The sequence below is a fragment of the Camponotus vicinus genome, unplaced genomic scaffold, assembly GCF_025532165.1.
Source record: "Camponotus vicinus isolate PSW18456_S1 unplaced genomic scaffold, iyCamVici1.0 SCAF_9, whole genome shotgun sequence".
Classification (NCBI taxonomy): domain Eukaryota; kingdom Metazoa; phylum Arthropoda; class Insecta; order Hymenoptera; family Formicidae; genus Camponotus; species Camponotus vicinus.
Window position 1 is genome coordinate 14,371,291 of NW_028141981.1, and position 14,325 is coordinate 14,385,615.

Below are 14,325 nucleotides of genomic sequence, written 5' to 3' on the forward strand. Positions count from 1 at the left end.
TTTTTACATCTATTAAAATTTTTAATTATATATATTATATATATTTTATATATATTTTATTTTATCAATTATATATATTTTATATATATATAAAACTCTATAAATAAAAATTTCTATACATGTAAAAATATAAAATTCTAATGAAATCTATCTAATGAATTATTGGCCGAAGAAAAGTAAATTTTCAAAGAGTTGGTAAAATTAATTTTTAAAATTAATTTTATAACTTTGTCTCCAAAATTTACAAAGTGGATTAAGACAATATCAATAATTATTTATTGATCTAATATTAATAATTTATTGAAGCTGTGTTTCTAAATTTTTCGACAATAACGTGTAACGAATTTGAATTCTCATACTGATGCATATTAAAAACTGTTATATGTAAAATTATCTAATTGTAAATGCAAATGTATAACTTTGATCAATAAAAATGCTACACATATTTTATCTATAAAGTATGTATTGAATATTTTATTAATCAAAGTCTATATGCTAGACTTCTTTACTTTAGAGAACTTTACATAATATGAAACTTTAATTATGCATCAATGTAGAGCAACACACGTTATTTCATTAGAAGATATCTGTTACTCCGAATGCTTCATGGCTATTTCATTAACATCTACTTTGAGATTGCTAAAATATATGTGTCTAATTATCCTCTCATCAATATATTTTGCTTAACAAAAAAGAGAAAGATATACGATCTGTGTAAAATTAACATTTTGTATAAATTGATATCAAAACTTTGAAGCAAATAATACATCTTTAAAAATAGCATTTTATACATAAGTTACATATCTATAATTTGTAAACGGCACTTACAATTGTATCAGTTTTTCATTTGGTAATCCGATTTGAATATCAATATTATGAAAATCCTTGAGAAATTGGTCGATAGCAAAAGCACCAACAATTCTCAGGAGAAATATGTTGCTTTTATTTTTACAATTTAAGTTCAAGCGGATCGATATTCTCTCTCTATCATATTTTATGATGGATCGTAGAGATCGGTGTCCTGTTGTAAAGAATCCATGTCATCACAATTGTCGAAATAGTTACAATCAACGGTATCTTTAAAATCAGGAACTACAACGATATTAATAGCGTCTCCCTTCAGTTCATAATTATCATCTTCCATTGCCTCTTCCGTTTTCACGTTTCCCACATCATGCTCTTCCGTAAGGTGCGTAAAAAGGGCAGGTAAAGCGTAAAATATCTTATCGCAGAGATTGCATTGAAACGTCTTGCCGTCAGCCGCGCGCAAACAGTGCATATAATCCTTCATGGGCTGGTAAACCTTTCTGTGTAGGGCCATATGCTTCTTGTGGTCCATAGAAAGAACAAATTCGTAGGAGCAGATCGGACACTTTAGATTATGCTTCGTCCACCTTGTGTGTGTTTTTAATCTGTGCAGACTCTCGTAAACTTCACCGCAAATGGGACACTTCAAGCATATATGATTCTTCAAGGTCTCCATATTCTCATACATACCGCTACATTCGTTACACTGATAGGATTTTCGTCTCTTGCAGGTATGTTTGAACCAGTGTTTTTCCAGTTGAGCCGAGAGATCGAACACTAATTCGCAAACCGCGCAGACGAACATTCCGTGATGATCGCGCTTCAGCGTGAACTCCAACGAACTGCTTGAGCGTTGATGCTTTTCATAATTATCCTTGCGCAACAGATTCTCATTGCAGGATTCACATTGATTTTGATGCTTGGTCAAGTGAGCAAATAACATTCCGAGTTCCGTGTTTGTATAATTACAAAAATTGCACATGTAACTCTCCGTTGTTTCGTGAATGTGGGAGATTAGATGCCTTTGGTACGTATTCGGGCTGAAGAAGGTTGCGCCGCACGCTGAGCATTTTAAATAAGGTCTATTTTTATCCGTATAATGCAGAGACAGAGGATTCAATTTCCTCGTCCATTTTTGGTCCCTTTTAATTTTTCCGGAATTTTCGTATGTGAAATCTTCCATCTTAGGGATACGTTCATGGTTTTCAGAAGATGTGCTCTGATTGATTTCATCCCCTGTTGACTGACTACCATTGGCCAAACACTTTCGCAAGAATATCATCTTGTAACTGTGTTTCCACCTATTATTCTTTTGATTTTTAGAGATCTTATGCATACTCTGTTCCAATAATTCCTCCATACTAACTCCTGCATCTTTCAGACTCTCCAACGGAGGTACCAGGATATAATTGTTCTCATTGGACACAGACGGCTCCACTTCCAATTTACAGGAGACATTAGAGTCTATAGAATCCTTTGTGAGATACAACAGTTCTATCGATGTCTCCTCTTCCTGAGGTTCTTCCTTACACAGAGCATGCTGCTCCATGCTGCTTCTCAACTTGCGTCCACTGTTAGTGGTATGCTTATTCTTCTTGTGACACTTACTTTTCTTGTCCTCTAAATTTTTCCTTGCTTTCTTGGACACGTTCTTACATTCCATTTCGTCCAACTTCAACATCTCGTCAGTCTTTGAGTCGCCTTAATATTGTATTATATGGTCATTGTGACTGAGTATACATGTGTGTTTACGATTCCAGTCGTAACATAACCTGACGCCTTAGCATATCCTGTTAATCAGGCAACAAATGTTAGAAAAATGAGTTTTCATGCGAGATTCGCAGATGATTTTATAAAAATCAAGAAAATATACTCACTGAAGCTGTAATTAGCCGCGTGCCGACAAAAGTCCTGTCACTTTTCGCGACGAGTAATCATATTGCATCAACCCCTGACATTGATTTTTCTCGGAATCCAAATTTTTTTCCAAGACAATGGTTACAATTATATTGTCTTTAGTAGCATGATAAAACGTAGGAAAACGTTTAATGTATTAATGTTAATCGTTTACCGGATGTGATTCGGGAGAACATGAGCGTTTCTCTTCTCGATAAAATTGGATCAGCTGTTTCTCGAGACGAGAGAGAAAAAGATTGATAGGATTTCATTCGCCGCACTGTCACTTTTATCACTGTAATCCTTCTCCTTTCTTCAAGAAGTGAAAAGAGCTTGAAAAAAAGTGATAAATTTTAAATATGAGAGAAAAAATCCGATGTATCTTGCGCTTCTCCTTCTCCCTTTAAACACCTGGACCGATAATGGCTCGAAAGCGTGTGCTTGTCTTTTTGTTTTAGTTGAAAGTAAAGTAAAGGGAGTAAAAATATCATGTGTGATTTTTCTAGTTCGAGTTTCTCTAATATTCAGTGATGATTTTTATAAACTACAAGATAAAATTTGTAATTATAATTTTAAGTTTTAAAACGAAATTTATTTATATATATTGGTCTCTCTAGGTCCCAAAAAAAGAGAGTACTTTTTTTATAGTCGCCATGTATAAGCGTTTCTTTAAAGATTCGTATTGTCCGTATTGCGATTATAATTTAAATTCGATACTCTTTGTATCGAATTTAAATTATAATAGCAATGTATACAATACATGGATTGTGAATAATTTATATGAATTTATTACCTTAAAATTACGTGTTTTCTATTCGATCGCGTTATTATCGAAAAAGAAGCGCTTTTCATTAAAAAGATATATTTAAATAACAATAGATGCACGTGTGGTTATATTTTAAAATGTCATCATTAAAAAGCACTATCATCTCGATATTTCTTTGAAATTTATTTATTTAAAAAAGACAAAAAGGATTAACAAAAAATATCTAATTCTCTTAAAAACTCTTAATTTTTAAATAAATGTTCCTCAAGAAAATGATGTCATACACACACATATAGTTCTTATATAAATAATTCGTATATTATCCAACATCTTCATATTTTTACAAAAGCTTAAATATTAAAAAAATAATTCCTTTCAAAGAATTATTTTTTTCGGTCAACATTATAAAGAATCTTTAACCTCGGGATATACGTGAACTTAATCCGTTCCTCTCTTCTGTCAAAATTTATTTTCTTAACTACATAAACGAAAGCGTTTTCTTTTTTCCTCTCCGCCCCCACTCGCCCCTCAGTTCTTGTCAGTCTTTCTTTTTTTGTGATCGTGCTGGTGGACAAGATGGTCGGCATGGGCATCGTATTCGTAACCGTGGCCGTCCGTCAACACGTGGCCAAGCCCGTGACCCAAGCCACGGGGAAGCGCGGCGATGCTGTGATCCAAGTGCGGAGCGTTTGACGGCGGATGGTAAAGCGGGACGTGAAGATGATCGGGTACGTGATCGCGCGCATAGATGCCACCAGGAAGCCCGCCGGCCGGGATCAGCGGAAGCGGCGGCGGGATCGGATGAATCGGAACCGGAACTGGTACCGGAACCGGCACTGGCACCGATTGTTTCACCGGGATCGGATACGGCTGATGCACTGGCACCACGATCGGTTCCTTCACTGGAATCGGCACTGCCTGTGCGTGTGGAAAATAATCTCTGATCGATCGAAATATACGATTTGGACGATTGCGTTTTTGATAAAAAAAAAGCTTTATATTATATTTTTAATCAAATCTAGATAGATGATTTTTCTTTGATTGCATCGAGTTGTGTAATTAAAAGTAATTAAAATCGAACAATTTTTTTATGAGTTTATTTTCTCTCTGTTAGAGTTTTCATTTATATATAAATATATTTTAATATGTTTAAAATTAATATGCACAATTATTAATATATTTTTATAACGTTAAATATAGAAACATTAAATGTAAAACGTCGAATATAAAAAGATTTTGACAAATAATTGTCTTTATAATTTTTTTATTTAAAAAGAATAATTAATTGATCCATCGTTAATAATATAATTTCGTGTATCAATAAAAGTAAAAAATAGTTATGTTAAATATACGTTACCTGTGGCACCGGTATCGGGATAAGAACTGGCTTATGAATGATCTTCTCAATTGGTATCGGCACATGATATGGTTTTTCTATGATCACTGGTTCTGGAACTGGCACCGGTTTTTCCACGACCACGTGCTTAGTTATATATACTGGAAAGGTTTTCAGAATTTCGTGTGTCGAAGCGATGTTATTTTTGTCATAAGTTGAAAGCGCTTCTGCCAAATGCAATCTATTAATAAAATCAATAAAAAATATTAATAAATACAACAATCAATTGTCGACACACTATTGTGATCGCTATTGTTATCGTATGATTTTTAGGAAACATTAAATAAGAATTACAGAGCGTCTTATATATAATTTGCAATAAATAAAAATGAATTTTATGGAAAATATATATTAACTTTCGAGTTTTCTATAATGCTTTTTAGTTCAAATGATAATAATAATTTAATTAGAATGTTATAAAGGAACATGCGTATTTACTGTACTATTATAAGTCGATTTTTATTCAAATTACACAAACCATTACTTATTATTCTCGTATTAAATGTATTATACATATTTTTTATATATTAATATTTTTACCCTGCATATAGATTAACCTCAGGTAGTTTGAGTCCTTTCCATGGAGTATGATCGATCGACCACGGATGTCCATGTCCGTAAGGACTCGATAGACCGATCGATTTATCATTACCGATGATGCCCCGTTTCTGCTTAGCATCTTCCGGAACTGATGCGAGCACGTAAGTGCATACTAATATCAGGAACAGCTAAAATACGCGATAATAATAAAGAAAGAAATTTGCTTAACATTTAAATAGATCATCAATTATATCCAATGCCTAAATAAGTAATAAATAAGTCAGAAAAAGTCAAAGAAAATTTTTTTTAGAAATTAAATATTCTATGCATACAGATTTTACAATGATAATCTTAATTAAAAATAATTAAATGAAGAGATACCGAACAACTTATAAGAATCTTCGACATTGCTCTCTCTCGTGGCGAGTAAACTGTTCGTAAGATCGCTACAGCGGATGCCTTTTATATTTGCAGATCAGACTGTTTGACAAATCAAGGAACAAGTCAGGTTCCCATCTATGATCAAATCGGGAATTCACTTTTATAAATCGAAATTAAGCTTCCGGTGATGAAAGTCGTCCGTAGATCCAGTTTGCGATGATGTTTCGAAGTAACGAAGGATGCAAATAAAAGGATAAAACAGGATAATAAAGGATAAAAAATGTTACTTAAAGAATATAATAATATAAAAAATATTTAAATATTTCAATTAAAAAAATAATAATTTAGTTGAACAGTTTAATCAAGTTAACAAAATTTTTTCTTAGGGTATGTGCGCCTTTTCCCAAGAACGACACCAGTTTCCCATTCGATTACGAGCTCGTATTCACAGTCAACTGACGTCATAATTACGTTCGACGAGACCGAAGCACTATCATTCACCTATATCTCTATGCCTATTTAATTATGCTCAAATCGTACTTCCGTGTATGTACAGTGAAAAGAAAACTCTCGGGAATTTTTTACGAGCGAATTACGTTATGCGACAAGAGTTGTGATAACATTGTAAAAACTTTCATACAATTAAGTTACTTTAATACAGTTAAGTTTCAATCGTATTGATAATCTCTCTGTATTAATTAATTCTAAGTTAATTAAGGGCTTATTATCTTTATCTATATAATATTTACGATTTTATTTACGAGATGATGTGGAACAAGAAAATATAACTAACGTAAATCAGCACTACTACATCTCGCTGAAAGTATCTCCAACCAGGAAGTGTTTTCAAGCATTTAAATAAGAAGAAAAGTGCTAATATGCATATGTAAAGATATAGAAAGCAGAGACGAAGATAAATTAAAGTTTATGACATGTGTTTGAAAGAGGAAGAGGAGGAAAACGGTAAAAGCACGCGCTATGAAACGTTTCTTTTATTATCTCATAAGAGTGCAGACAACATTGTTCCCTTGTTAATGCTGTCGAATCGTACATGTTCGACACGGCCGTTTTTTTTTTGTTACACCATACACTGGTGCACATTCTACTAATTCGCAATACGTGGTTGGCAAACCTTGACCAACGTCATTGGGTGTGTATGTTACACGTTTGCTGGCTCGAACTCGCCGATGAATAATGAATGACTGGTAGCGCGGTCGGCATTAGGAACGATCAGGCGGTGTTAGAAAATGAAAGTTAGGAAAGTTCGCAAATAACGCGGAAGAACATGGAGGAAAACGCACCCGTCTCAATCTCGTTTACCGAATAAAGAAAGAGGACCCGCGCGCGTCTGAAGGAGACCGAGTGTGATCTCCGTTGCTGGAGCAGCGAATGCGAATGCATGTCTTTTATTCTGTTGATGCGTCAAATTCCTTAATTATTTATTAATCTTTTCCTCTGAATTTTTCATTAAAAAATATTTATATTAGTTTTCCGTACATTGGACACTTTAATTATAAACTCAGCTTTTTTTTAGCAACTGGAGCTTTTTTTCACATGTATTAAGAAACCGAATTCGCGATGTAGTTTAGATAGAACGCGTTATTTCTTGATGCATGTCTCAGAAGCTAGTATTGTTGCATTTTGCGCGAAATCGATTCCCGAATGGTGTATACGCGATATTGAACTGAGCGCTCACGTATCGTGAACGATCGCGGCTATGTAACGATCGGGAAGACAAAGCGTAAAGGTCATCTAATATGAATGCATCGTTAATGTATGGGTTCCTCGATGCGCGCCGTTCAACCACGTAGAAGAGAAAATCGCGGTCCTGAATCGCTATTTGGCTGCCACCCAAATTCGGGCGGCAGCGAAAGTGTATCGGTCATAGAATCGCATGCGACAATCGCTCGTCTTTTCAACCGACGATGCGACTCACATCCGTGGGTGATGCCCTATAAATATATATGGGGGTCACAATTCTGAAACAAACTCAGTTTTTCGTCGGCATCGCGACCAGTAACTGAAACTCGAGCGATCATCAGTCATGAGGCTGCACCTGGTACTAACGCGAATTCTTGTATTTTTTTTATCATCAAGATCGAGTACAATTGATGTAATATTTTCATTTGGATTCGATGACGACGGAGGATGAAAAATTAGCGCATTCTTATTCAGTGATTTGTGTATTATTTGTGAATTGCGATGAATGATAGTGCATTGTTTATATTATTTATATTGTTTATAATATCGCGCGATCTACAAATATAAAATAAATTTAATCTACACTTTGATAAGGGCACTAAAATAATTGATAATTAAAAATCATATGTCAGAATTGTATTAACTGTAGTAATATTAGAATCTGAAAAAATTTGACGTACAATTTTCAGAATAATTAACTTAATTAAATTATTAAATATACATGACTTCAAATGAATAACAAATTTATTTAAAATTAAAAAGTAATTGTCGGGAAGAAAAAATTCTGCAAAGCACAAATTCATTATTTAATGTCCCTTTATCACGTTTTCATAGATGATATCGCTAATGTTAGCTAGCGGTATAGCAGTTACCGCTGGGGGAAATTCAGAACAACGGAAGAGAACTATTGAGGAGAAAAAATACCAAAAAAGAGAATTGGACGGTTTGCAGGGATACAGTTTTCAGCACGAGCAACAGGAACAGCTGTATGGTCCGCCATCGATTCCATCGGCTCCATCAGCTCCAGCACCTCCAGTTTATGAAATTCCAGCGCCAGACCTCGCGCATCCGGTACCGGGACACGTACCGGAACAGCCAGCCATAGCTGTTGGACATCCAATAGGTTAATGAATTTATATCTATATCTATTAAATTTATATCTATTAAATCTTTATATCGATTAAATTATATCTGTTAAATATTTATATCTATTAAATCTTTGAAAAATACAAACATTTTAATATAAAATTATGCAACAATTAAAACATAGCTTATAATAAAGCGTTTATCTACTATCGAAAAATTTACATGCGATGAAGAGCAAAGCTTTGATTTGATTTACCTGTTTTTTAATCTATTCAAATTTCATTAATTTTATTAATAGAATTTGAGTAATAAATTAAAAACACAAGTAAATAAATTCTATTAATTTATTATATAAGTGGAACTTAAATGAAAAACGCATTTTAATTATAATGATTTACGTATTAATTAACATTTCTATTTTCTTCCAGCGACAGTACCAGTATCTTTTCCGCAACCGATACCGCATCCGGTACCGCAACCGATCGCGGTGCCTATAGCGGTGCCAGTCACCAAACACATACCGGTTCCCGTAGCCGTGGAGAAAATCGTTCACGTGGCAGTGCCGGTTCCCAAACCGTATCCTGTCACCATAGAGAAGGTCGTTCACGTGGATCGGCCGGTCGCGGTGCCGGTTGAGAAACCGGTGCATGTTCCGGTGGATCGGCCAATACACGTTCCAGTTCCGGTGCCTAAACCATATCCCGTCACCTTCGAGAAGATCGTGCACGTGGATCGGCCGTATCCGGTACATGTGGCTGTACCGGTACACGTGCCGAAACCGTATCCGGTGCCGGTCACCATACATGCGCACTATAAATCGCATGGCTGGTGATAATGCATCTCCGCCTCGATGATATTATTCATCGCTTATCGTTACTTAATGTATCCATAATTTTCGTAATATAATAATAGCGCATTATATAAGTGCAATTATATTCTAGACATTTTATTAATCATAATTAATCTTGCCCGACTGTAAATATATAATATATTAAGAATTGATAAATCTTTATCTGTTTTTAAAATAAATATTATGAAAACATTTATATTTTTTCCTTTCTTGTTCTGTGTATATCTGTTAGAATTTTTTTATCTTTATATTGCTCTTACATTAGTAGAAATTCTATGTGAAGATTTTTAGTTGCTGTGAGTGTGAAAGAGAGAAAAAAAGAAACTAAATCAATTTTTTCTTAATAAAATGTATATCTCCTAATAATCTTGAGAATAATGTAATAATTCTATCACTCATAGCGTGAACTTGTTCAATTAACAAGTATTGTCATCATCATTAATGCAGTAACAAAGTTACCTGCCCGACACGTAAGATAGTTATAATACAAGGTAAGAATGAGTTACTTATGCATTTATATACCTAATGGTAGCAAGTTTATAAAGCCTTAAATTATTTTGTAGTTTATAAAGCCTTAAATTATTTTACAGTTTGTCCAAACGGCCTTGTCTTTTAACTATATATTTGTATTCAATAATAATTTTTTATATTAATATCGATATTTTATTATGTACACGATATACCATATAATATTTCATAAAAGAGAAAAACATTAAGTACTTAATTTTATTAAAAAAAAATAATATAACTTTTATTTATTTCACAGACAAGAAAAGTAATCATGTAAATAGTGATACTTGAAAAACTGAAGTATCACTTTTAATCAATATTACAACTAGAAAATCTATGTAGCCTTTGTGGAAAAAGTTTCTGATCAATGCAGAACAATGAAAATACAAATATGCGAGAAGAAACGTAAATGCAAAGATTTTTGCGTCATCATGTAGCAACCCCTATCACGTTGGGGGTGGTATCGTCCACCAATGAGACTCCATCGCGTGTCCTCGAATCTCCACCCCGTGCTTGCGCATCGAGCGACGTGGGGTGAAAAACGTCACATCTCCTACGATCGGAAAAGTGTACCAATGGAGGCGATAGGAAAAGGTCGCGTTTTCCACGTAGCGACTCTCTCATGCATTGTTGACGAGCGAATACTTATTATTAGCCGAGGCGTCGCGTGGCTCGTGTTAGGAAGCATACATAAATCTACTTGCGTCTATAGATCGGAGGACTACATTTTTTTCAATCAACCCCGAAATATCACCATCGATTTTCAGTTATTCGCGATTGATCGCGATTTATTGCGGGGGGGGAAAGATTCTCTGATAGAAACCTAGATTATTTCTTAAATCATCTACGTTCTCTTCAATGAGAGAGTAACATCGATGTAATAAAATTTTAATCTTTAATAAAACTATATTAATTATTATTTCATTAATTATTTATTATTTTATTAATTATTAATTAAAAATACAAGTGAATAAATTATTTCATTCTTGCGTACTTTGATGCAATTTAAGCTATAGGGAAGATGAAATTATCTTTATTTCAGCCTGCTTAATAGTTGCTTTAGGTAATGAATTGTTTAGCAAGTAAGTTCCATAGTTACAGGGAAGATAAACAAGCATAACCGCGTCAGCTGCTATCTAAGAGGGTTAACTATACACGATATATCAGCGATCGTGCGAACAAACGCGATGCTACCGGTTATCGACCATCATTCACCAACCATACGGCTGTTCCGTAAATAAAGCGAGAAAACACGTGAACGCGTTCTCGCCCTCTGTCATCCGAGAAAAAGGCTCATGTCATCCGTCTAATTCGTATGCTCTGAAACAATATCGTAACCCCGTTACGGCGAATCGCTATCTCTTCGCCATTACAGCTCTCAGTATCCGTTTTGCGTTTAGCGATGTAGACGTACGGATTTTCTTTCTCTCGGCAAAAAACGCGACTGTTCTGCTTTGACGAAGAAAAATTTTGCTTGTGAATCGTACAAATAAGCAAATTTGACACACAGATTCGTAATTGTACGAAAATTATGCCGACCCGAATTTCATAGTGTAGTATGATGCATTATATAAAGTGTAGTTCGTATTTTGTTTATCTACGTGATACAATTCGGCTTCAAGAGATGGAATTTATTAAAGTAAATTCACTACATGTGTGATACATTCTTTCCTTTAAGATTTTATTATTTTTTCTAATTTTTTTTTATTTTACTTACTATTTTTAATTTTATATTTTTTATTTTATAACAAATTATGTATAAAAATTTAAATTTGTACAAGAAAATTTTAAAAATATTATTGTGTAAGAATTTAATTAGCAGGACGTTAATCTATGTCATATTGTATGATTATAAGTATGCAGCTGCAAATATCACAAAGAATATATTGAATCCTCTTAATAATTCCATTATTACGATTTCTTTCTAAGAATATGTGATCTTCTTAATACTTTTACTTAATCGCACGTGCGAAAACTTTGACTTTCTTTTGTATATAGTGATTTATTTTAATGAGACCTCGGTTATGATAACTACGTCTACGATAGACGTTAGTAATAATGTATAGGAATTGCTCGTAGCGAGTACTATAGAGTATCTATAGTGGACTCATATTTAATTAATCCTTCGGCGCCTTTTGCGTTCGATAGGCGTTACACTTGACACCAAAGGCGCGGATCCATAATACTGACTTAAAGGTGACAAACATCATCGCGATCGAAAGAAATGAACTCCAAGAGATCAAATGAAACAAGTTATACCAGGTTACATAAAAGAATATTATTAATTTGATTTATTGTTATTGTCATTTATTGTAATTTATTGTCATATTAAATTTATTTTATAATACAAATATATATTTTATACTGAAAAATATATTTTATATTGAATTTAAATGTCTTGAGATCTATTTTGATTAAATGATTTATATATATATATCCTTATAACATCGAGCGATATGGGATAAAAAACGTCAACATTTAAATATTCTACTCTATAAATTAACATATATATTAAAATATAAAGATATATATATATATATATATATATATATATATATATATATATATATCTTTATATTTTAATATATATGTTAATTTATACAAATAAAATTCACACAAGCATAACTCTAATTGTAAGAGAAACACAACAAAAGAAATTAACTATAATTAATTATAATTACATTTTAAATATATTCTACTCTATAAATTAACGATATATATATATATATATATATATATATATATATATATATATATATCCTTAATTTATAAAGTAGAATATATTTAAAATGTAATTATAATTAATTATAGTTAATTTCTTTTGTTGTGTTTCTCTTACAATTAGAGTTATGCTTGTGTGAATTTTATTTGTTCTGATATCACACACACTACCATTATTTACCAGTATATCTATAGTCTAATGTATAATAAATTGTAAAAATGTCTTTGCGTATTTAATTATATTTGACATTTTTTCTAGGTGTGAAACTAGCAAAAATGTGATATACATTTTGCACATACATTAAATTATACTCATAATCGATATATAGAGCAAACTCTATGTTCTCGTCCACCAAAATTTAATTGATTAACAATGTATACTTGTACATATTATTAATAAGCAGGAACATGTTTCATAAAAAAGATTTTTTATGAGATGAATGCTAGACATTAAAAAATGTTTCATTTCAAAGTTTTTATCTGCATAATTATGATAATTTTGGTAATTTATTATAAATAAAATTTATAAGAAAATTTTTTTTATTAAAATTTAAGTGCTTATAATCTGATTCAATTATATATTTGTGTTATTAAAATATTAATTGTTGAATAAATGATAATTTAAATTATACATATATCCTATATTTTTCATTTTCTTTAACTACTTAAATGTTATTTTATAATTAACTACAGTTTTAGAAATTTTTTGTTTTCTTTAGATACTTCAGATTTACTTTAGATTATTTAGATATTTTAGATATTTTACTTTAGAGATATTCTGTAGAGTTTCTATACTTCTAAAAGATTTAAATCGCAATCATTAGTAAATAACAAAATTTAAAAAAATATATAATAAAATATTACTTTATTTTATATTTTCTATTTTGAAATTATATGCAAATGTGATAAATGTTGTATTAACAATTTATTTTAGTAAAATATTATTGCTATTTTATAGCAATTATATATGATATTTTACGAAACAAAAGTGAACCTTATTAAAAAATAATTTAAAAAGATTGGAGTCTATTACTCTTCAAGTGTGCATGCTTATTTTGAATATATGTCGTAAATTTAATATTTCAGATTTTATTCTTCAAAGATGCAACCTGCTACCATTTTAAAATTATAATAATTTTTCATTTATTAGCTTCTTGATAATTGTTTCTAAATCGGTATATAAAATAAGACAATATAAAAATAGATAAAGTACCTAGAAACCTATTTTAATAGCTGCACTTGTGTTTTCATCGCAGACCAATAAATTTTATCCAAAAGTTACTGATCGCGCAGTCGCAATAAATTGATGTCGACGAATCACGAATCAGTGTACAAATAAAGATATAGATATAGATATATATATATGAGAAACTGTGAACGTGAGAGAAACTCTGGGGACTAGGTAGTTCACTAGTGAAAACTACTGAGGACCGATGACAAGAAGTGCCCGAGGTCAGAGCACAAGACGAAAAGAGCAATTTTTTTTGTTATACAAGTTTTCTGAAGAAAAATTTATTCAGGTGTGCTACTCAGATGCTTCCTAAAAACAGACGGTCAAATAAAGAAAAAATAACATATAAAATATTCCGTGATTTAAAGAAATTAATCTAAAAATTTATTAATTTTAAAGACTGAGAATTTTCTTTCGATAATTGTGGAGTTCATATTTTA

The 14,325-nt window shown here is 32.0% G+C and overlaps 3 protein-coding genes across 6 annotated transcripts; 1 reads left to right on the forward strand and 2 right to left on the reverse strand.

Annotated features, from left to right (window-relative positions):
- Nucleotides 1-148: 148 nt before the first annotated feature.
- Nucleotides 149-3,164, reverse strand: LOC145976557 (uncharacterized). Its single transcript, XM_083107745.1, has 2 exons — nucleotides 2,685-3,164; nucleotides 149-2,597 (listed from the first exon to the last, which is right to left on the reverse strand). Exon 2 carries the CDS (start codon nucleotides 2,486-2,488, stop codon nucleotides 995-997), a length of 1,494 nt encoding a protein of 497 aa, XP_082963871.1. The 5' UTR covers nucleotides 2,489-2,597; nucleotides 2,685-3,164; the 3' UTR covers nucleotides 149-994.
- An 11-nt stretch (nucleotides 3,165-3,175) lies between these two features.
- Nucleotides 3,176-9,540, forward strand: LOC145976572 (uncharacterized). Of its 4 annotated transcripts, none has more exons than XM_083107771.1 (7): nucleotides 3,176-3,263; nucleotides 4,046-4,389; nucleotides 5,417-5,566; nucleotides 5,880-6,068; nucleotides 6,173-6,749; nucleotides 8,322-8,610; nucleotides 9,002-9,540. In XM_083107771.1, the coding sequence occupies exons 6-7, from the start codon at nucleotides 8,322-8,324 to the stop codon at nucleotides 9,403-9,405; spliced, it is 693 nt and encodes a 230-aa protein (XP_082963897.1). In that variant the 5' UTR covers nucleotides 3,176-3,263; nucleotides 4,046-4,389; nucleotides 5,417-5,566; nucleotides 5,880-6,068; nucleotides 6,173-6,749; the 3' UTR covers nucleotides 9,406-9,540. The 4 variants fall into 4 exon arrangements, with proteins under 4 accessions (XP_082963897.1, XP_082963898.1, XP_082963899.1 ...); XM_083107772.1 differs by lacking the exon at nucleotides 3,176-3,263 and having other exon boundaries at nucleotides 3,837-4,389; nucleotides 6,173-6,446; nucleotides 6,551-6,749; XM_083107773.1 differs by lacking the exon at nucleotides 3,176-3,263 and having other exon boundaries at nucleotides 3,837-4,389; nucleotides 6,173-6,410; nucleotides 6,551-6,749.
- On the reverse strand, nucleotides 3,798-5,824 carry LOC145976570 (uncharacterized). The gene is made up of 4 exons (XM_083107766.1): nucleotides 5,787-5,824; nucleotides 5,406-5,593; nucleotides 4,827-5,046; nucleotides 3,798-4,387 (listed from the first exon to the last, which is right to left on the reverse strand). Exons 1-4 carry the CDS (start codon nucleotides 5,811-5,813, stop codon nucleotides 3,998-4,000), a joined length of 825 nt encoding a protein of 274 aa, XP_082963892.1. The 5' UTR covers nucleotides 5,814-5,824; the 3' UTR covers nucleotides 3,798-3,997.
- Nucleotides 9,541-14,325: the final 4,785 nt, after the last annotated feature.

Excerpts from the sequence above, each read along its gene's own strand:
- LOC145976557 (XM_083107745.1), bottom strand. The coding sequence starts at position 2,488 with ATGTTGAAGTTGGACGAAATGGAATGTAAGAACGTGTCCAAGAAAGCA.
- LOC145976570 (XM_083107766.1), bottom strand. The coding sequence starts at position 5,813 with ATGTCGAAGATTCTTATAAGTTGTTCG. Across the intron at positions 5,594-5,786 it reads AGATTCTTATAAGTTGTTCG|CTGTTCCTGATATTAGTATG; the intron begins GTATCTCTTCAT and ends CGCGTATTTTAG. Across the intron at positions 5,047-5,405 it reads GAGGTTAATCTATATGCAGG|ATTGCATTTGGCAGAAGCGC; the intron begins GTAAAAATATTA and ends TTTTATTAATAG.
- LOC145976572 (XM_083107770.1), top strand. Across the intron at positions 8,611-9,001 it reads AGCTGTTGGACATCCAATAG|CGACAGTACCAGTATCTTTT; the intron begins GTTAATGAATTT and ends ATTTTCTTCCAG.